General features: G+C 46.3%; 1 protein-coding gene across 1 annotated transcript; it reads left to right on the forward strand.

Annotated features, from left to right (window-relative positions):
- Positions 1-1,331: 1,331 nt before the first annotated feature.
- Positions 1,332-22,142, forward strand: T265_09870 (hypothetical protein; the record flags this gene model as incomplete). The annotated part of the gene is made up of 7 exons (XM_009176075.1): positions 1,332-1,696; positions 10,153-10,413; positions 10,509-10,718; positions 14,059-14,322; positions 17,476-17,813; positions 18,508-18,685; positions 21,949-22,142. The coding sequence occupies 7 exons, from the start codon at positions 1,607-1,609 to the stop codon at positions 22,081-22,083; spliced, it is 1,476 nt and encodes a 491-aa protein (XP_009174339.1).
- Between the last annotated feature and the right edge of the window lie 1,896 nt (positions 22,143-24,038).

The raw sequence follows: 24,038 nt of genomic DNA on the forward strand, positions 1-24,038 counted from the left end.
ATCTGCTTTGTTTGGGTGATCACGGATTCCAGAAATTTCCTTAGGTCTTCGTTAAGATTGCTTGTGTTTCTCTCCCGGGTGGATTTCTAATCGAAATTCGTTTTTTGGGGGGCTCCCTGCCACGGTCGACCCAGCGGGCTTAGGCCTGCCTCCAAATACGTTTCCTCAAAATACTTCAAGTTGGTCTTATCTATCTGGGTCTGCCTTTCCAGTTCACCTGATCGGATCGGAATTATTAGGTATCACGTACAGGAGATATCCTCGGCGTACGAATATTACGGCGTAATAATTTCAAATTCGCCAGATGAACCTCCAAACATGCAAGTCCATCATGTTCTGGAAGCTTGTCTAAATTTTTCATGTTGCTGCTATCATTAATATTTCCATAATATTTACTCCATCTAGTGATAGTTATAATATTTCCCATCAGTCTGACGGCGCAGGTGGTATTGTCGCAAGCGATTTAGAACATTTACGTACGGTTGCTTTTTTGGCAGTGCTGCCCTTAAAATTAAGCAGCTTGACGAAAATTGCCGTGCAAATTCTGGGAAGTCACAGCACTCGAGGTTACTTACTGAAAGTGTTCTTCCATGACAACATGGTCCGGCAGGCCGAGGAAGATGTGTGACTAGTAAGTGTGGTTCACCGATGAGATTAGAGAGTACATATTGTGTGCGGCGAAGGATCGCTCTACCTAGTGGAAACCAATCAATCTATTTTGGCGGACCCTACCCACTGAAACGCAGTTTGCGGGTGTGCAACCCTGCCAAATCCCGTGAAGAGAAATGCAGCAACAGCCGTAAATAACTTTGAAATTGGACTGCTATCCACGCTGTCCACAACACGCGCATCAGGTGCCGACTTTCGTTTCTGCGACTAATTTGTGCGCCTTTTCCCTGAAGGAGATGTCACATCTTCGGTCGTTGCCGACCTTCACAAGTGCTGCGGTGTCCTTTATGGTCGAACCGGATGGTAGTCGCCTTACCCGCATCCAAATGTGCCTAATGAACAAAACAAAAACATAGGTACAGGCTGTCAGGGCTGCTCTCATCCAAGACACGTCGCAGTGCCACATGCACGCACGCCAAGCGAACCGAAACCGCTGAGCGAGAAGAAGAATCCAGCTGCGGTAGTCTTGGTCGTCTTGTCCGTTTCCCGGCCGATTCAACCATTTCAATGCACAGAGTCTGCGAAACCTTTTGACTCCCACTTGAGCACGAATCTGGGAGGCCAATTGCAACATTCGAGTCTGGCCTTCGGCTTGTTAGGGCTGAGCTCTGAGTGCGGAATCGACCAATCAGGTCGTTAACTTTCACGTTTTTCCCGTTGCGGCCATCGCTCTTGTCGCGTAGGCTAACTGTGGATTTTTACTTATGCTACCCTCAGTGCTTCTCAAGCGAAGGAGCGAGAAGCGTCATGGCAAAGAAAAAAGGCAAAAGAAGGAAGATGAAATACCTCAGGTTTGAGTGTTTCCCTCCAGCTTACCTTTTAGGCAGAAGATGAAGACGACGAAGTACCTGAAGTTAAACAAGGACCAGTAATCAACGCTAATGGCGAGGATGTTCGTAGCCGAAGCTGCCCATATTTAGACACAATAAGTCGCAATATGTTGGATTTCGATTTTGAAAAACTATGTTCCGTTTCCCTTTCCCATCTCAACGTGTACGCGTGCCTTGTCTGTGGGAAATACTTCCAGGTGGGTCTTTAGTAAACCCTGTGGGTTTAGCTTAGAAAATCCAATCCGTACAAACACTTCCAACAGATCCTCGGTCTCAAGTCCGTTTCATCAATGTTCTGCTGTTAGCCTTATCATTCAAGAGCCTGGTAAAAGCGGGGTTTGACCTTGTCGACTCCATGACCACCAGAGCACTGCAGGAAACCAGCCGATCAAATCCAGATTAGAACCAGAGGATTCAGCTCTAGCGCCGCAAATCACAAACTGAGGTGTCTTCATCGACATTCGAACATCGGGTGCTTTTGTGCTTGCTCACCACAATTGGGCACAGGTTGCTGTTATCATTGATCTTTGGCTCGACGCTCCGCATCTAGTGGACACACCTGCACCATATGTTCAACAGATGTGTACACGGGCGGAATCCGCAGATTTGTATATTCGGATCGGGAAATGTTCGAAACAGCTCGTAGTTCTGGGTTGAGTGGCAACGGTGGGTGTGAGCGGGTTAGCGGCGCAAAAGAAACTTACCTCGATGTTTTGCATAGCAAATAAACCTATTTGTGAACTTTAATGGGTATCAGTATTTTGGGTTACTACAAGTCGCCCTCAGACGAACTTCAAAAGCACTTAAATGTGAAACTCGGATGACCACCCCAACAGTGCGAGGTATTGTATTAACTGATTACCACAAAATATCGAGTGCTTTTCTTTATTTTTTTACAAACACAGCCTTCGGATGCCACGAAATTTGGAAACTCGTCATAACGTGCCGCTAAATACAATCGAGGCTATCGTGTAGTTTCCAGGAATAGTTTTTGCTGGTCACCACTGGGTTCAAAATTTGGCGACACAAGTACGGCTTTTACCCAGTTATGTTGTGGATGAAAAATCGGTAGAACTAAGAACCGGAACCCATCCACAATTTCCTGGACAAACGTACCAACACAACCGATCTCAGTTGCCACAATCCACCGAGGGCTGGTGAACACAACGACAGTTCATATGACCCTCAAATGGGGATGGTGCCATTTAAGATGCCCACTTAAACCTACGGCTGTGCATATAACTGGGTGCTTAAACGGTTCAATCCAGATTTAGATGCAGCGACGAGCCAAACGAGGCTTCGCTAATCGTGTTTCCTGCTAAGGGTCGTCGGTGTCGTTCGTTTGTGGATGGCTCATAACAGTTTTTAAGTATGTGAGTCGAACCTGCGGCTTGAGAGTGGCATTGACCAGACGTTGGTACAGGGTCTTCAGGCTTTCCAATGCCATTAAACTGCGTCTTACCAGTTCTGAAGCCACACCTTCCACATTTTAGGGATGCCGGAAGGTTACATGTTTGGTCAGCATGCCAGTTACCTCGACGGCTTTCTGAACACTGCTCTTTCTCACTTTGTCGGCCCACCAGATTTTTTTCAAACGCCTTTGAAGCGTACTGCCTGTCCCAGTTGGTGCGTGCTATCCTTGGGTTTCAAACAAAGTCTTCCGCATCCACTACATGGAACATTCGCGTGCATCTTATTTCCCGCTGTTTATCGCTGGATAGGTAGTTGGATAGGATAGCTGCCAAGCCACCCGAAGAAAGCACTGGGGCTGGGTTACTGCCAGGTTGCCCAAGCCTAAACCGGGGAAGCCGAGAGGCAGAGGTCAGGTTAGAACCACGGACCTTGTGGCCAACAAATTTGCGCTCTAACCACAGCCACCTCGCCCCCGTCGGATAAGAAGGCAGCTTTGTCATCTATGTTTTAAACACGGTTCCTCGTAATGTTGCTCCGTATCCGGGGATTGTGAGTTCTGTAACTGTAATGCTTAGTCAGGCGTTTTACAGCTCACCAAGCCGCCAGTCTCGTACTGTTTAAGTTGCGAGCCTATGAGGCAGGAAGATTTGCAAATAGTACCGCCAGATTGTATTCCACGGGTCTCTGGGTTTTCAGTGAGTTATTTTTGGTAGATTTTCTAGTAATGGTTAGGTCTATCACTAGGTGTAAGCGGTTGACTCATTTTCAGTATTCCAGAAGGCGGATTTCACGTACAGAGGCATTTGTCACGGAGTTACAAGATTTTAGTCGTTCAATTGTTCTAGTCAGGGAGGAACGGCTTTCCGTTTTGATTCTATATTACATGGGTGCTGCTTCTTGGCATGGGGTGACTGGATTATTAAGTCGCAAAGCTGCTGACCAATATGCCTGCGGTTCGAGTTCAACCTTGATCTTTCGGTTCTCCTTGTCGGCCTGGGCGATCTAGCAATATTTCGGTCCCCGGACTTCTTTAAATTCACATAACAGGTATATACCGAAACGGAGCTACTGGGTGGGCCTCACCCAGATGCGCACTTGTTATATCTCCGCTAATGACAACGAAAGCAAATTGGTGAGCTCAACGAACAGTCATTTCGTGGTCTGTATAATTTTTTTATTTGATCAGCTTACCACAAGTCACACGAATGTCTGCCGTAGGTGTAGCCAATTGTTTTTTCAGGAGGCGCTACTCCCCCGAGTAAGCTCGTTGGTTTCTTTCTTGCTATACCTTGTTTTGCCTTCTCTGCGGTTTCGCGCGGCTGCTGAACAAATTGCTTTTCTCTCTCGGAAATTCAGACACACCATCAGAGACAGCAACGTCAGTGTTAACACAGATGCTTCACTGCCGTACAATCTTAAAGCCCATCAAATTATATTTGAAGCCTTAGAGTGAAGGGAAGAGAAAAAGAGTGCGTGTGAAAGAGGGGTCTAAAGCCTACGTCGAGCATTCTGAGGTGCTTACAATTCCAAGCGCTCAATCAGACAGTCTGGAAGGAAATTGACTGCACGAACGCGATTGACGTCAATCAGCCGCCATTTTTAATATCTCCAGCAAAGCACAGACGGGGTCATGGGGACCCTATCATGGAAGTTGCACAACACGAACAACACTTAAACTCTTTGTGACCTTTTTCATGCCCTTCTGCCGAGGCATACATTGTCCACCTCGCGGTTTGCGCCATTCCGAAGGAGGCACGGGGAACAACACTCGTCTCGATAGATGGTGTTTCGGCATGTATAGCACATGACCGAGCCACCGCAGCTAATGGTGTTGGATGATTTCCATCGCACAACCAAATACCCGTTTTCTAATCATCCCGTCGGTGCCATTCAACTCCAACGACGCTTCTGAGGCATCGGTGGTCGGAAACCTGAAAACGCCTCACATCATGTGTCCGTATAGGCCACGTCTCGCATCCCTACAACAACGTATCCCTTATTGTAAACTGGCACACGTGACCCATTGATATGACTTCTTGGCGCTACAATTGACGCAACTTAGCAAACGTTACTCAAGGTAAACTGGCCACGTGACCCATTGATATGACTTCTTGGCGCTACAATTGACGCAACTTAGCAAACGTTACTCAAGCCTTTGAGATTCTTGCACTGACTTCATCAGACACATTTTCCTCAGAGTTAAGTTCTGAGGTATGTAAAAATTTCCGCAAACTCCAGTTATTCTCCTTGAACTGTGAAAAGTATGTTCAAGGGTTGCACGTTCCGGAACATGGCTTTTCAAGGTGCAAGGCGCATGCCAAAGGAAGGTGTGATGCTGGTCAGTCTATTCAACAGGACTTGGGCTTCGCTTCGGTCTTCAAGTATTAGGGTGGTATCGTCTGTCCAGATCGACAAGGCTTTCACCAGCAACAATTTGAACGCCGGGGTTTTGAATACCGTCCAGTCTTCGCCTCATTATTTCATCAATTACGAAGTTGAACAAGAATGGAAGGAGTAAAGAATCTTATCGATCACCACTTTTTATAGGGAAGCTTTTGGAGAGCTCGCCATACTCATACACCCAGATATATGTGAATATAGGGATAGGATTATGCTCACAACCTGGGGCACACTCTGTTGAGCAAGTGTAGTTAACTCCATTGAGTGATCGACAGAACCGAACACACTCTTGAAGTCAAGAAACACCAAGATTGTGGGTTCTCTGTACATGTGGCGTTCTAACACCTGGTGAGTGGGGAGATGGGGCCAACGCAGCCTCTATCCGGTCCAAATCGCGCTTGTTCCCCACGAGTCAAGGTCTTGCGTGTCATAATAAGACGAATAATTAGTGATGCCAGAACCCTTGACACGACAGGAGTCGAACTAACGCCTATGGTTACTACACTCACTGCGAGTACCCCTTTTGAAAATGGACACTGCTATCGATTCACCCCAGTTGTCTGGGATGGTCTGTTTCTTCCAGATAGACCCAAAGATGCTAGATAGTTAGTCTGAGAGACCCACCAACATCCTTGAAAAGAGCGGGTGAAAGGTCTTCAGGACCAGCAGCGCAGTGACGCCTAAGTAGAGACTGAGGGTGGCTCCGTATTCTGGTCCACCTTTCTGTTAAAGCCAAGTGTTCCGGATTGGAGGTAGCAGGTGTCTATTTGAATTGGTGTTCCCAGCGGTCCAGACGTTCTGCTTTGCTGCATATCAGGGAACCATTTTGGTCCTTGATTATTGCAGTGAGAAAGAGGTTACCTAAGACCAGTCCACGAATCAAGTGGAACGATTTGCGGATGATTCCAGCATTTATTTCTTTTTCTATTTCTTCGGCCTTTCGGGTCCACTAAGCTTCTTGGCGTCGGATGGAGTTATGGTTGCGATCAGGAGGAATGTCTTCGGGCCTCTAGCAAACACAGGGTCCTATCAGAGATGCAATGTGTGGATGATGTTGGCTGGGTTGTACCGCAAACAGAAGTTCCGTTTTTGACCAGCGCTTAAGATATTTTTCCCAGTAGCCATTTATATCTGACATCGGACCGTCCGGCAGGCGTTCGAAAAGCTGGTTTTGATAGTTTTGTTTGACTTATGGGTCCACTAGCTTTTCAATGGTTAATCCAGGTGTGCGCGCAATGGAAACCATCAGTGTACAAGTGCTTGGTCGGAGTCCACGCTGGTGTTCCAGAAGAAGCGGCAAGCAGCGATCGACCCTCGCGAGATGGCTCCTTGGTTAAAGCGCGAATTTACTGACAGGACGACCCGTGGTTCGAACCCGACTTCTGCTTCTTCCCCTATCTAGGGTTGGGCAACCAGACAGTATTCCAGCCCTCGTGCTTCGGGTGGCATGGCAGCCAGCGATAACTGACGGCGATGTGGTGTATTCGGATTCGTGGCTGGTTTCTTGGTCGACAGCGCGTTGTCAAGTGATTTCTGCTGTTCAGAAAATTCGTACTACAAAGGAACAGTTTGTGATCGGCATACATCTGAAGCAAACGATCTCCGTTGTCCGTACATCTCGTGTCCAATCGAAAACGACCACCCAATCGGGCCTCAGCAGCGCTTAGTCTACCTACCTGAGCTTTCATGTCACCAGCAGCCTCAACGATATATGAGTTTTTAGCCCGCTGTAGAAGGGCACCTAGAGCGTCATAGGAACTGTCTTTGTTAGGTTCAGAACTACAGTCAGTTGGGGCGTAAGCAGGGTACGATGGACCTCATTTCCTCTAGATTCTCCCACAGACATTGCCAAACGAACCGTACAGACGCGACTATCACCGGGTATACAATCCAGTAGAGGTGCTTCCGCTCGTTCGCTCAATACAATACTCACCCTAGCATATCCAACTGCAGCGGCCTCTGCATCACCAAAGGTGCAGAGCCGGAACCTGGAAGAGGGCTAGGGGGCAATCAGTTCAATCACAGCACTTGCGTCCTGCATCCTTGTTTCTGGTGTACAACATACATCAATGCAGAGGGAATCCAACGTACGAGCAAGAGCTACCTGTTGTCTTGCTGCAGTGTGCGAACATTAAATGCGGCTAAGTAGACAGGCCTTCGGTGTTTGAAAACAAACTTCTAAGTGTTTAAGGTTGTTGCTGAACTCTGACTTACAGAGCATGCAGCTGAGTGTAATGCAGTGCGAGCAGAACGGTCAGTCCTAGTACCAGGACCTTCTAAGAGGGTATTAAAATTTGGGTGGGATAGGGTAGAAGAGCGAAAACGTAAAAGGTTAAGAAGAGAAGTGTCAGTAGTGCTGTTTCCCCTTAGCCGTCCTGCTCTATGCAGCAAGTAAGGCGACAGTCCTAGTGGACCTTCTAAGAGGGTATTAAAATTTGGGTGGGATAGGGTAGAAGAGCGAAAACGTAAAAGGTTAAGAAGAGAAGTGTCTGTCATGCTGTTTCCCCTTAGCCGTCCTGCTCTATGCAGCAAGTAAGGCGACCTGGCTGGTGACACCACGCGACGGCCAATGTGGCATGAGAGTATTGTTGGTTGTAAATGTCATGGTTGTATGGGGGCTGGGATACTGCCAGGGCCCCGCACATACACAGGAGGACGATTTGGGTCCTCAGCCAAAGCCTTTGGTTCAAAGGCTACCAGCAGGGCAGCGGTGTTCGGCATTTAATGCAAATGCGTCAGCATTTTATAGAACAAGTCGCCCCCAACCTGGAGGGCCAGGAGACTGTGTTGGTCAGGCCTTTACCCACTGACCAACCTGGTATGAGGCACTGCGAATGTCGCGGGGATACCCCCCTATATAGCTCAATGGGTCGCCGAGGTATACACACCGCCATACCACGGTACGATCCAGTCTCTTCATGACGGACAGGATCACACTCATAATACTGTCATTAGATATTAGGTATTTCGGCGTTTTATAGACAACTGGATGAAGAGGCCCCCTTTTGTTATCAGTGGTTACAATTAACTACCCAAGAAAATCGTCCCGTTTTGTGAGACCTTTGGGGCCAGATTTGTCAAATTCCGCCATCGCCGGAGCTTACCACGTACACAGATCCTGGATACGGCTTGTGTCGCTCTAGTTTATAAGTTCATTGAGTTTACGAAGCGCTTTTCCCCAGCTGTTAGGTAACGCATTTACGCAGTAACACTTGGAAGGAAAATACGTTAAATTCATCAAGTAGGGTAAATAGTAAGATGCAGTTTCATGAAGTCCACTCTCAGTCTATACTGTCGAGATCTATTTCAATTTTTTCGTTGCTGTTGCTCACGGCCGTATCCATTTTTCATGCACGCAGACTAACCAAACCCTGTTCAAATCATTCTGATTCCTTATCCAGGGTCGCGGAACGTCCACACACGCCTACACACACAGTGTGAGCGAAGGACATCACGTGTTTCTCAATCTCGAAACCCATCGTTTCTATTGTCTCCCGGACGACTACGAAATTATCGATGGTTCACTGGAAGATATTACCTATCTTCTAAATCCTATCTTTACCGCCGCCGAAATCTCCTCTCTGGACACAAATAATCGTATGGTTAGAGCCTATAATGGACTTACCTATTACCAAGGCGTTGTCGGCTTGAACAATATCAAGGTAATATTTATCCTTCTCGTTGTTGCCTTTTTATTGGATTCTCATTTTCCTCATATTACTGTACGTCCCCCAATCATTTTTTCGTGCTTTCCCAGGCGAACGACTACTGCAATGTGATACTACAGATGCTGGCTCACGTCAGTCCACTTCGCGACTACTTCCTCAATGCCGTCAACTATCGGGGCATGAGCACCACTTCTAGTGATCAAATGCATTTACTGGTACAGCGTTTCGGGGAGTTGATTCGCAAGCTTTCCCGCACATACACAGGAGGACGATTTGGGTCCTCAGCCAAAGCCTTTGGTTCAAAGGCTACCCGCAGGGCAGCGGTGTTCGGCATTTAATGAAAATGCGTCAGCATTTTATAGAACAAGTCGCCCCCAACCTGGAGGGCCAGGAGACTGTGTTGGTCAGGCCTTTACCCACTGACCAACCTGGTATGAGGCACTGCGAATGTCGCGGGGATACCCCCCTATATAGCTCAATGGGTCGCCGAGGTATACACACCGCCATACCACGGTACGATCCAGTCTCTTCATGACGGACAGGATCACACTCATAATACTGTCATTAGATATTAGGTATTTCGGCGTTTTATAGACAACTGGATTGCGAATGTCGGATACCCCCCTATATAGCTCAATGGGTCGCCGAGGTATACACACCGCCATACCACGGTACGATCCAGTCTCTTCATGACGGACAGGATCACACTCATAATACTGTCATTAGATATTAGGTATTTCGGCGTTTTATAGACAACTGGATGAAGAGGCCCCCTTTTGTTATCAGTGGTTACAATTAACTACCCAAGAAAATCGTCCCGTTTTGTGAGACCTTTGGGGCCAGATTTGTCAAATTCCGCCATCGCCGGAGCTTACCACGTACACAGATCCTGGATACGGCTTGTGTCGCTCTAGTTTATAAGTTCATTGAGTTTACGAAGCGCTTTTCCCCAGCTGTTAGGTAACGCATTTACGCAGTAACACTTGGAAGGAAAATACGTTAAATTCATCAAGTAGGGTAAATAGTAAGATGCAGTTTCATGAAGTCCACTCTCAGTCTATACTGTCGAGATCTATTTCAATTTTTTCGTTGCTGTTGCTCACGGCCGTATCCATTTTTCATGCACGCAGACTAACCAAACCCTGTTCAAATCATTCTGATTCCTTATCCAGGGTCGCGGAACGTCCACACACGCCTACACACACAGTGTGAGCGAAGGACATCACGTGTTTCTCAATCTCGAAACCCATCGTTTCTATTGTCTCCCGGACGACTACGAAATTATCGATGGTTCACTGGAAGATATTACCTATCTTCTAAATCCTATCTTTACCGCCGCCGAAATCTCCTCTCTGGACACAAATAATCGTATGGTTAGAGCCTATAATGGACTTACCTATTACCAAGGCGTTGTCGGCTTGAACAATATCAAGGTAATATTTATCCTTCTCGTTGTTGCCTTTTTATTGGATTCTCATTTTCCTCATATTACTGTACGTCCCCCAATCATTTTTTCGTGCTTTCCCAGGCGAACGACTACTGCAATGTGATACTACAGATGCTGGCTCACGTCAGTCCACTTCGCGACTACTTCCTCAATGCCGTCAACTATCGGGGCATGAGCACCACTTCTAGTGATCAAATGCATTTACTGGTACAGCGTTTCGGGGAGTTGATTCGCAAGCTTTGGAATCCACGTAACTTCAAGACACATGTCTCTCCACACGAATTCCTTCAGGTATCCCGAATGTTTCCGCTTCAATAGCCTTATCAGTTATCGCTTCATAAGTGTTTGGTTGACGATGTAGTTTGAACAACCAGTGGTTGCTTAACTTTTATAGTCCCCGGTGAAGGCTGATTCGGCGAGTCTTTATAGAAACTAATGTTCTCACGGATTGACGTTTTCTTCGGTTTGTGTTCAGTTCGTTTTGTGTCCCATGCCACCCGTAACAATGTCGACGTGTGTGCTGAATAGTGCTAGGGCTACAGAAAACTCGTTATTCCTTCTGAAACTATTTTGTTCATTAATGTAGATGCTTGCCTTGTGCCACGCGGTATTTTCCCAAAATGTGCCATTCCTTTTCAGGACACCGCCATTCGCCACCAGTCACAGTTCACGTTTATTCAACCCGATATAGAGAGGCTATCCCCCAGGACGGGTTAAAGGATTGTATTTACCGTGGATAATAACATATTTTTCCCACCATCATCTATACTGACCACTTCAACTACCAACTGGGAGCTATTTTTACTTCACAGTTCTTCGAATTTCATTGGACGTTCATTCGACAATACCAGGACATACAGATCTCGCCCCAAGTTTTGTCGTGTGAAGGGAAATTCAAACGTGACACATGTTAGATTTCTAGCAGTGTCTATGACATCCGAATTCTCCCCGTTATCGTCAATCGTTTTCGAGAATTTAAGTGTCTATTGCCGGGCTGATAGAGCTTTTTCTGATTAAGTTATAAGGCGGAAACTAGAATCAACATTGGTTTCCGATAACAGCAATAATCCCTGCACCAGGGAGTACCACCCTCACCACTGGGAGAGGGGACACTTATCCCCTGAAGAAGCATCATCTCATTTTGCTCGCCGTTTCTCTGCAGGTGCCTCCTGAGTCTCAACTTCCTAGAATACCAATACATTCCATCCGCTAAGCGCTGCCCATTCCTCCAAAACTGTTAAAAAAATACCTACCAATCGCATCACTTGTGCTCCGACGGATTGATAGATTATTGGTGTCTGGTCTATGGGAAATGATCAAAACCTGCTTTGACCCCATTCACCATTGTGTGACCGTAAAGTCCTTTCCGGAATGGTCACAAACTTGTTATACGTCACGTGATAGGCATTCAGCTGACTCATCGTCCTTCGGCCACGCGTACCTCCAAAATAATACTCGCTACTGTTTGCGTGACTTCGTTAGTTTGTGCATACAGCATGACACTTATTTGCATATCAATATGGTTTTGACGGTGGATTCACCTGGAATCTAGCTGGACCTCCGGTTTATAATTCGATATCCATCACAATTTTTTGTGGAGTTAGGGTAGTGCGCGAATCCGAATTGCCATCACCGTCCGGTAAACTTCTTCGGATGGCAATACTGTCACTTATGGGCTCACTGTTGTTAAGTGAAGACACGTCAACTTAGCACAATGTGACTAATCGCGGTTTGTCAACAAAATCACGATATTCTCCAATATGTTTTTGTCTGTTTTGATAGTTCGGTTCATGGGTGGTGTCTGGTGAAAGGTATGTGGATGATGGATTTGTGATCACTCGATAAGGATTCTATCGTTACCTGTTCACTTTTACCAACACTTTGCATAATGATGTGTTCACATTTGAACTAGGAACTGACGAACATTCGGTCGGATTCTAGACTTTCTGGACAACTTTTTAATGTCTGCCTAACGAAAACCAACTCATCCCGGTCGGCATCCGACTTGTCGCTCGTCATCCTATCATGCAGCAATCAATGGTAACGTCGTCGATAAATGGAGCAACCAAGCTTTTCTCAGACAAGCCCCGGAAGGCCGTGAAGTTGGGCGTACTCAGATACTGGTGAAACTTCGCTCATTAAAAACCGGTGAACAAGTAATTCAAGCGATTTTACATACGACCTATGGGAACAATGAGAAAGTGTGCGATTCTGTCACAACTTATCATGTGCACGGTGTTTTGGTTGCAAAACGCAACAGAATAGCCCATGAAGCCCCGAATTGGGAGGTGCTCGAGCCGATGGACCCAAAGATTTGCACTGCTAGTCCACTCCCATAAGAGCGGAACTCAAATCTTTCCACCTTCTGATATGGATGCAGCAGAGTAATTCCGCCACCATTTGGAGAGGACTTTTAAAAAGGGTGATGCAAATATGAATTCTACAGATCACACAATCAACTGCAACTAATGTGTTAATGGAACACTAGGGTTTTGAATCTGTCGTATCAGCCTATTCATGATTGCTTGAATTCACCAAGGGTGAATGTTACCATTCGGTTCACTCTGAAAGTCACGTCTTATTTGAGGAATCCAAACAATAATCGAGGATGGCTCGGTTAATGCAGTATATATTTACGGCAAGAATTGGTGGCAACAAACGTTTCAGACGTATTCACGTTTCGAAAGACTACGTGGGTCATCGACAGTCGTCGCACGAAAGAGTACTCTTGACCGATCCCAAGGATGCCCTCTCCAACGGGGGCCATGGTTTGATCAGTTTGTTCCGTATTGTGCACATGAAAATGAAACATGGTTCCATCCCAGTGTGTCGAATGTTCCGGTAAGGATGCTTTCTCGAGTATGACCGCATGACCAAGTTTCCAATACGACAGAGTTTGTTACTTAACGTCACCTTCAAACGAAATCTTTGTGAAAGAGCGTGTAAAACATCTTTTGTTGCATTCGCGAACGTGCACTCTGTGGGGCGAAGTGAGATGCTGTGTATAAAGCGGTAACGATATTTTGGCCAAAAAACGGGATTTTTGTTCATTTTCAGCGCTGAAGTTCGGTTACTTCAGCGCGGGAAAGCGACTTCGCACCAGAATTGTGGACGATCCTCTACTGTGACGCGTCGTCTCTATACCGCGTTATTATTGTATGTTGTTTTGCCAAAGGTTATACAAAACTGAATCTCATCTGATGGATTGATGAATAAACTACAAGCTAGGTCTGACTAATATGCATAGGGGCAAGCCTAGTTTTGTCCGACGACCTTAATGGCCTACTGTGTCTATTCTTCGGTCAATTATGTGATAGGTGGCCCGATGTATCTATTCAGGTGTTACTGGAGTCCAAAGAAGGTTCATCCCATCTGTAATACTAATCTAATTGGCAACATTGCTGTAATCCGTTCTCGTGAAAAACCTACGTGAAGAGTTTTCAGCCTATCGTGTCCATCTGTTCACTTTTGTATGTTTGACCTTTCAGATTTTGGTGTAAAGCTCCTCGATCATACGACACCTTCAGTGCTCTGCTCAGTGACAGTGCGAAACACTGTTTGTTTTTTATGTTTTGTTTGTCATCTCGCTTCACTTCAACCTGTTCAACCATCACCATTCCCATACCTTCAGGCGGTCGTCTTATGCAGCAGAAAGCGCTTTCAGTTCACCGAACAAGGTGATGCCGTTGAATTCCTCTCCTGGTTACTCAACGCTCTCGATCTCGCTCTACATCGGAAAAGGTTGTCGATCAAACCCGGTTCAAAAGCGACTCCTGAGAGGACGGTAGTTTCACGTGCACTGCGCGGAACAATGCGGGTCCATAGTCGAAAGATAATGCCTGTAAATATGAGTGAGGAAGAAAAGGCTACTCTGGTTGACAACCCAGAGTACATGGTAATGTGTTGTGTCTAGTTCCGTATGAGTGGTTCACTTTTTGGAAGCTCTACTGGTTTGTAGTTTTTGTTTGTTTTGTTACCATAACTACAGCTATTATGCGTATTGTAGTCAGACGCACGCCTATTTGTCTTTAAACTTCATGGTTCGAAAACGATAGAAAGTTAGCTCACTAGTATCATTGTCACAAGTTTAGAAACCAACCGCCAAACCATCATAAAAAGGCATGGTATTGGAGAAAAGGAGAAAAGGGGACTGCCTTGATATCGAGTGACTGTTATATCTGAGTACATTCGTGTAAGACATATCAAAAGACTACCGACCAAGAAAGTGCAATATCCCTGAAACAGCATTAACGGGTGACGGTGACATTTTGTGCATCTCGTCAGCGAAAGAAGCCTCAGTGTTGACATTGGTACACAGTATTATGCCTGTGGGCCACGCAACATTACGTAAGAATGCAGAAAATGGAAAAAGCATGGATATAGGGCGAACCTTGGAGCGCAAATCGGTAGTTTATGCTCCGCTGCTTGTGGTAATCATTCGCATTATCCCTACGCCCCTATTTTCGGAGACGCGATGGACCGTCTATGCAGTTCTTGTTTAGGCCCTAACATTTACTGCCATGGCATTTGTCCTCCTGGTTGTTTCTCTTGGTAGATACCTGGTCGAGCGATTAAAACCCGTCAAGCTAGGCGGTGAGCTGGTATTCGAAAGACGTTCAACCACCGGGGGGTTTTGTATCCGGCAATCACACTCATAACATTTACTGGGACGTGCTACACACCAACACATCAGCATATCTCATCGTTCACATGATGTCCCTACCATTAGCGAGCGACTCCTCCCTCGGTGATCGTTGCAGTGTTGGGTATCTTTGGCACATAAAGAGCAGATCCCACTGACCCACAACAGAGCTGCGCGTGCCCGGGGCGTTATATACGCGATTTTTTATCTGATGCCGAGATCTTTGAGGACCCGAAAGTTTTGTGAGCTTGTGAAAGTACCAGACCGTTGGTTATTCGATTTTCAATCTCTTCACTGACGCCAGTGGAGTTAAAGCAGCTCCTCAGATAAATAAGCTTGCCAGTACATCTTAGCATGTCGTTTGCAAGAGTGAGTAGTAGAACCAGATCGTACCAATCAAATGATTCACCTTACATTCACAAAGGGCGTGGCGCACTCTGAAGTGTTGGGCTGATACTTCCAGGTTGTCTAGCGTAAGGTGTACCACTTGGGGCCGTGTCTCAGGTCAAGCAATATTGTCTGCGTACTCTAGATCTTCCGGCCTATTATCTAAAGCAGCGCCATATCTCCACACGGTGGGTTTTCCGTCGCATATTGGATGATTTCACCGATAGCGAAGATAAACGAAAACAGTGGTAATGAACAGTCTTACTCCGTTAGTGATGTTAACCATGCGCGACAGCTGGCCATAGATTCGTACTTGACCGGAGGTGTGCTTGAAGGATCTTCACAGACTTTTCGTGTACACCCTTCCTGTTCATCTACATCCAAATTGTGACCGTAGCAACTTGATTAAAAAACAGGAATAGCGGGCTGACGGTAGGCGTGGTAGTGCAACTGGTAGGCAACTGTCACAGGAAAAACATCTGTGCATCACCGCCTTCCGTTTCTCACGGATGTATTGTTCCCGGTATTCAGTAAGACGGCAAAGAACGATGATTTCGAACAGCTTGGATGGGTCCGATAGCAGATTGGTGCCGTGGTAATTTCTGCTTTTGCAAAGTCCCTTTTGGAAACTGGAATAATTTTGGTGGAATTCGTCATCTGATATGTCTTACATCCTAGATTTTCTGAAGCGGTAAGGTTGATTGACGACTTAGGATAGGGTCTCTGGTTTGAACGTAACTATGTGTAGGTCGTGAAGAGACTAACTTGATGGTTTGTGCACCTCTATAACCCACTGAACTCTGGCGAGGAATATGTGTCACATCTACAGAGCCTCTCATACCGGATTGACCGATGGGTAGAAGTTCGACTAACACGGTCTCCTGGTCCTGCAGGTTCGGTGTAGGAGCGTTTTTGGCTTAAAATGTGGTTGCTTAAAAATTTAAGCTGCTCTTGCGGTCTTACGCCAAACACCGCTACTTTGCGGTTAGGCTTTTGTGCCAGATAATTTGATTGGGGGCTTTACTCGTCCTCTTTCTATGCATAGGTGCCGTGGAAATATCCTAGTCGATGTAAAGCCATGAATTGCACAGTTGCAAATGACCCCATACCACATGGGTTATCGCATGGTATCATCAACCGGGTTGCCCCACAGACGGTTAAGTGCGAGCAGGCTACCACCCTTTTCTTCCTGTATCCTCCTTATCCATCCGTTGCTTGCGACATTTTCGTAGGCCCGTTCTTAAGAACTGACAGATCCGTCTGTAGCCAATTATCGTTAGTTGCACTACCTACGCTTATCGCTGCACCATAGCTGCCATAACCTTGAAATTGTTCTTCAAACTCCGACGCCTAGTTCATCTGGCAGAATCCAACGTTCATATTCTGAATGAAGCTGTGCAACAGACCGCTCTTGAATGTACGCTGGACGCACTTTCTGTTGATATATGCTGTCTCTGAAACGAAGATTCAAGACCCAAGTACGGTTCTTCAACTGACTTACGTATCGACTTACTCTCGCCTCGGATAGCGCACCGCTGGTAATCCAGAAACCGTTGCGGCTGGTTCTGCCGAGGTTTGAATGGTTTTAGGCGACCGAGCTGGCGGTTCTCCGCTTGAATTGTTTTCATTCGACAGTTCGGTTCGTCTGAAAAGTATCCCTCATGCTCATTGTATCTGCCTACGCTTTACTAGACTGTAGCTGCGATACTTCCAAGTGTAGCTTTTACGATATTTTGAGTGTTATATCCCGACGGGCTGTAGCAGCATTTGCACTTTCCGATAGCCGATATTCAAAAGTTCTGTTGATGCGGTCAGAGATAAGCAAGGGTTGATTGTTGGTGTGCTCACCGAGCTTGGCAGTCTGATTGCAACAAAAACCACTAAGCAGCGCACTCGAGCTACCTATATTCCACAACATTGCCAATAAGCAAGGGCCTTAGCGCCGTATTTTTATCATATGCTACTTCACGGCTCCCGGGTCATCCATCTTACCTTTTCCTTCTGATTATCGACCCACAGCCGTCAACGGTGGAGACGAAATTCTTCTACCTTACCTGTGACCTTCCACCCCCGCCGTTGTACCTGGACGAATACAAGGAAAGCATCATTCCTCAAGTGTCCCTGTCCACTTTACTGGCTAAGTTCAACGGAACCACGGAGAAAGAATATAAAACACACCGAGATTCTGTAATGCGTCGCTTCGAATTGCGTCGACTGCCGCCTTACCTGATTCTATATATGAAACGGATTGTGAAGAACATTTTCACGTTAGAGAAAAATCCGACCATAGTCAATTTCCCCATAAAAAGCATCGATTTTGGGGAACTTCTGGATGCGGAATGTAGAGCTCACCATAAGTAAGATTACTGCGTTCTTTCTTTTTTAAGATAAAAGGAACTTTTTTCATCGCATTTAAGTTGTACGGTGCAGTGTGATAACACGTTGGAGTACCCAGTCTAATATTTTCCCCTCTGGCTTTTAGAGGTCATTCTCAGTGTACTGGAATGGCGAATTGTGCATAACTACCTCCAGCAAATCTTCAACTGCCAGTAACCCACGCCGGTGGGTTACGGCTTTCAAATTGTGTTACTTCTGAAAGTTTCTATTCAAAATGAATATTTGGAGGTGTAAGTGTCTCAGAATTTTGGGGTTCGGCTTATATTGAACCCATTCTGTTTCCCACTTTCGCCTCCATACCACCTCTTGGCTTGTTCAGGTGATAATAAAAACCTATGATTATACATGGTTAAACACTAATCGTTCAGCTGTAGCACCCTTTCGGTGCCTAACTGCCATGCCACCCGAAGGTCGCACGAGGGCTGGGATACTGCCAGGTTGCCCAAGCCTAGACAGGGGAAGTCGGGAGGCAGAGGTCAGGTTCGAACCACGGACCTTCCGGTCAGTAAATTCGCGCTCTAACCACTTCGGCCATCTCGCCCCAAGCTAATGCAGCTATGATACTGGGGTTACCGTCGATTATGCTGGTGATGGTTTAAGCAACCGGGTTGCTTGGGATTGTTACGTCTATGTAGTTTTTACAACTGATTTCAGGTACACCACGTACGATCTGGTTGCAAATATTGTACATGATGGGCCACCTACTCCCGGTTCCGGAACTCACCGGATTCACCTACTCCATCGAGGTACAAACAAGTGGTTTGAACTGCAAGATTTGCACGTGACCGAGGTACTTCCTCAAATGATCCCACTCAGCGAAACGCTGATACAGGTAAGCTAGTTGTGGGCGTACATTGCTGTTTTCATTACACTTGCATCCTATCTATGATACCTTTCCTTGTGTATCGCTTTCTGCTTATCACATAGAGGACTCTCACGTCTTCTGGTTGAAATATTGGTCTATTAATAGGAGTTGCGTCCAGAATTGTCAGTAGCCTCTGGTGAAATCCAGATGATGCTTCACTCGCGTGCTCTTCATCGTGACATCTTCAGTCCTGTCCGCACACATTTAATGTACTTATTGGCAGTTTGCTTCAACCAATGAAATTGTTCATGATAGGCTTCAGTAGTTCGCCAGAAGGAGCTCTAAAATAACTAAGTCCCCTGGAGGACCGATAGCCGCCTTCCCGGTTCATCACGACCTAGTGCGCGACCTCCCTAAAGAGAGGTAACCAACAGAAACTCATTGTCCTCGTCCTGGTTTCTCTTGAGAGTATCAACCGAAGTTTTCTAGTCTTGGTATCCACCGTGACTGAATTACGTACTGGACGACTGTACAAGTGTTCAAAACTCATTTCAGTTAATCTTTCAGCTATAAATCCTGTACCATAGTGCATTGCTTCCAGTTGCTACAGTTTGGTCCACAGAGGATAATGGGAATAAAGGGACGATAACGATGCACGGGCGCGATGGCGTAGTCATCACAATCATTTGGCATCAACACCAGATTGTAACAGTGGTGCTTCCATATCGTTGGTTGTGACGTATCCATAACCACCACTAGTCGTTGGTTTGCCTCGTCCCGGGCTCCCTTTCCAGAGAAACGTCGGTTATCAACGCGGCCTACTTGAATACTAAGAGATTCCTTGCTTCGTTGTAAAGGTATGAGTTGATCGCCCTTCGGTAGTCTCCATCTGAAAAACAGCCTGGCGAGCGAGGCACACGGTTCTTTGGCATACGAAGTCCATGGCCTAGTGGCGTCCCTATGTAGTGCGATCAGCTGATTTATGGAGGGAGAGTTACCTTTCTTGAAGACTATCTGGCGTACCTCAGCATCACAGATCCGGAGTTCCCATAAGAGCAGCGCGATTCTTTGGAGGCATTGATGACCACAATATATTATTCCAAGCTCTACACGCACTTGTCACGTCTCTGATCCACGAAGTATGACAGATCGAACCGCAACAATGTACATTCTAACGTTGACAGTCAAACTGATGTCATGTCGGCGACACGAGTATCGGCGAACGCTGTCTCGGCCTTTCTGATTCCTCAGTCTGCCGGGAATTACGCAGCTACCCAGATAGACGAATTTATCCACTAAATCAATCAGTTCATCTGTGAGTATGAGATTTGGATTGAATCCGATCCAGGCATGAAGCGCATACCAAACTGTGTAGCAGAATAATTTAGGTTTTTTTGACATAGTTTGCATTTCCAGAGGGTCTGATCCAAGGGCACTGTTGTCAGCTTACTCAATTTTTTTTTAGTGAAAACCCCGGGGGTATTTCGATCTCGGAGGTTTTAGAGGCAAGTAGAGAAGACTCAAGCAACATAGCGTTTATGAAGTTAAAGACTAAATGTGATAGAGGGCACCCTCGACTGACATCACTGGATGTGATGAACTCAGAACAATTTGCCGTAGACATTTATGCGTCCATGGAGGAGGCATGTAGAGCTTTTGATGGACAATAATTTGGATAAGGCAACCTCTATCCGCAGACACCATTTCAGTTTCTGGCGATCAACAGAATCAACAGTGGCCTTGAACCCTAGAAAGATGGTCATTGTTGATCGTCAGATGGGATGGTGCAGCTCCAACACTCGTTGCAATCTAGGTCAAGGTAGACCAACCGGTGTGGGATAAGACTGAAGAGCAACTTGGAAGCTATGGCCATCATAATCAAAGACAGCAACATCAGTGTTGGCACTAATGCTTCACTGCCGTAAGCATGGCCACTAGACTGACGTTCCGGTAGTTATTTATCTCATGATGATCTCCCACTCACTTAAAATATAGAAATCACCCTCGAGACGCTCAATTCTGTCTTCATCCTAGGTATTTTGGAGTAAAACAGTCAAGCTGGCCACAGGAATTCATCTCATTCGGAGTATGCAGAATGGATTTCATGTAATTCCAACACCCATGTTAGGGTTCTGCAATTTCTCAAACGAGACAGGTCATTGGCCCTGTCTTAGTGTCTAGAGTGACTGGTGTCAGAAAATCTACAGAGAAGTGTTGATTGCAGACCAAGTGCCCACTTGAGTCTTAAGACAATCTAAGATACGTAAAGAAACAACATTTTGCGGAAATGCTTAACCTGTCTTGGAATGTGGAATACTAGTACTTTGGTCCTCGGGTGGGACTTGACCAACCGAACGTCACAACTTGATAACTCTGCGAGGAGAAACTCAATTCGGCATAACGGATGAAAATAGTCAGCTTTTTGAGTTCTAAGCTCACTGTCAACTCAGGACTATGTAATCCGCATAATCCATGTCTTTAAATGAGGTCCTGGACAGTGGCTGTTGAATTCGTGACGATATCCTTCGGGACATCATGTGTGCCAAATTGAGGTAAAAGCGGAGGTCGCGACACCGCTCGGGATAAAAAGGATTAAGAAATTATCTCATCATAAACGCTTAGTTTTTCACCTTGTATCCCTAGAGTTGCTCGTCAGGATCCCTCAACAAATAGCTACCACTAGTTTTTTTGGTCCTTCTGAAGTTCCGTATGTCCAACCCATGACATCCACCCTAAGGTTATCCACGGTCGGCATTGGGGCTATTCTGACCTACTGTCAAAACGAAACACTGATCAAAGGTCTGTTTCCACGGAAGTAATGCCGCGTGTTCGTGCAAGCGGTCAATATCAAGCGTGAAGAGTGAACTGCACCAAAGCTCGGTGTCTAAAGCGGAACACGAAACCATTTGGAGTCAGTTTTTTGGGATCCCGGAACATTTTTATGGATTTCACTTTCTGCATCAGTCTGCAGCGGTGCTCATTGCCCCTATGATGACAACTTCTGTAAGACAAATTCCTAATGAATGCACGCGGTATTCAGGTACCACTTCCCTAACCAATTAATTAAGATCGCTAATCTCAAATCCTGCTGACTTTTGAACCTGGACTTTCCAAGCACCATTTCACTGAACAACGCAAGCGAGAACCCTGGAAATGAATATGTTGCCGTAGTACAACCCTCATGGATATCCCAGGAATTGCTCAAACGGCTTTAACTGTCATAACCATTTGTATCAGCTGTGTACACTAAAACATTCGTGTATATTTATCCATCCTGTGTTTGCTTTTAGGTTTGGGCTGTGAACAAATCAATTTTGAATCCAACTTACTCCCCGTCAACACCGGCTGTAGCTGGCGAAACGCAAGTGGATGAAACTAAAGCCAACGGAGGACCAGAATCGACAGAAGCGCAGGAGCAAACTTGACTGCTTTTACCTGCAACTGTACACACAGTTTCCCATAATTTTGATATATAATGTTTTTGAGTGTGTATTTCCCTTTGTGTCCAAGGGTTTAGTGTGGTATCAGAGCCACAGAATCAAACGCGACTTTGAAGCAAGGGACAGGGTTGCTGGCTATCCATGCATATGGCGCTGTCCTGGCAGTATGTGTGTGGTTGATGCGAACCTCACCCCGTCTGAATTCCGCTTGTGTTGCCGTAAGACGATGCTAGAAGCCGTATCACGACGGGGATAAACTGTCACCGCTGTAGTTAGCATTTTCATTGCACCGTTCCGTAAGCTAGGAGGTACAACGCGGCCATTTCGTTACTGCGATGAAAGGCCCCGCGAAATGGTGTCACATTGTGATTACATCACCCTGCTCTAGTCGGTCTCAATACGTTGGTTGTAAAGTGCGATGCCCTATGAATCTTCATCTGTGATCACCGAAAATTAGACCTACTGATAGGGCTTTTTGGATTGGCAGTGCGGGTAATCCATGTTTTTGCCTAAGATAGGTCACTGGTTGTGGGGGATCGCCAGTCACCAAGACTGAACAGTGCAGAGGATAACCGAACTAGTCAATGCAGTACGTGGGACGGACTTTGGATCCCTCAGAACTTCTAGGTTTTCAAGTATTTTGCTGATAGGTCTGCATTACGTATTTGTTCTTCACCGAAGAGTTTCCCCGATATGATAGTTCTGGTATAGGATAGTAAGTTCCTCCGTGCTCGAGTGACACGTCCAACAACGAATCCAATACTGCCCGCTTAACCTAGGTTTCTGAGGCCGTTACGCAAACTGAGCGTAGTGTAGAATGTTATTCTCCTCCTACCGGTCGCATAGATTTCGTTTTTGAAGAGCCCGTCCCCAAAGGTTGCGTAGCCCACAGATGTGGAAGTAGTCGGATCGGAATCAGTAAACGAATGGCGCGAGAGAGACGTATCAAGGCAGGAGAATGGAGTTCATTTCGGGTACTCTTGGTGAGAAACTCCAGAGAGGTTATGACAGTTCCAAACCAGCCTATTCACTCGTCTGACTTCCTGAATTGCGTGTCACAACTGTCCAGGACCAATGATTTAACGGTCCTTTTGTGGTGAGGTGCCGCCTAACCCGTGTGTGCATAAAAAACCACATGAATGCTCTACATCAGATACCGCTTAGCACAGCACTTGTTGGGCTTTCCGAAATAGATTACCCATTCCTTGAAGAAATAATCCCCAAGGGGACGAGCTTGGAGGCACGGAACGTTTCCCCTGAAACCCTCCGCACAACCGGAGCGACCTTTTCTGGTTTTCTGTAGGGATAGATTACTACACCACAATGGAAAAGTACTGTCGATTCAGATCAACTAGTGGGCCAACACTTCATAAGCACAGCCGACATACTAACAATCCGCATCACTGAACTGCATTTGATCTAGTCGGTGATTCCGATTCCAGCATCAATGGGCAGCAAATTTCACAGGCAAAGAACGGATTGAAGCGAATGCATGAGATGATGCGACACATGATAACTGAGTCATCATCATTGTCAGGTGTAATAACCGCGATCATTGTCATAATAACCGCGTACTCGTCGTACAGTGGTTGTAGCTGCCGCAGTTTCGTTCACCGATGATTTGGGGGAGGGGGAGGTAGCTAGCTATTGCAGGCGCGAGCTGACAAATTGGTGCATAAATCGCGCATTGTCAGTGGGCTGTCAAGTGGGGGGTTGGAAAAGGAGCTATGCATTGAAGGTAATAGCTTTGATGCACGAGCGCCATTAAGGGCGCGACTGGGACATGTCTGACAGTGTCTCTAGCCATTGATGTGGACCGTCTCGGGGTCCCCATCCAGGAAGACGGCAATTACCAGCGCAGCTGAGTTTGCTGGTAATGACTTTCACACTTCGCTGCCAAGTCATTGTTTGACCGCCTCTGGCTCTCTTCCACCCTTCAC

The sequence above is a fragment of the Opisthorchis viverrini genome, assembly GCF_000715545.1.
Source record: "Opisthorchis viverrini unplaced genomic scaffold opera_v5_312, whole genome shotgun sequence".
Classification (NCBI taxonomy): Eukaryota; Metazoa; Platyhelminthes; class Trematoda; order Opisthorchiida; family Opisthorchiidae; genus Opisthorchis; species Opisthorchis viverrini.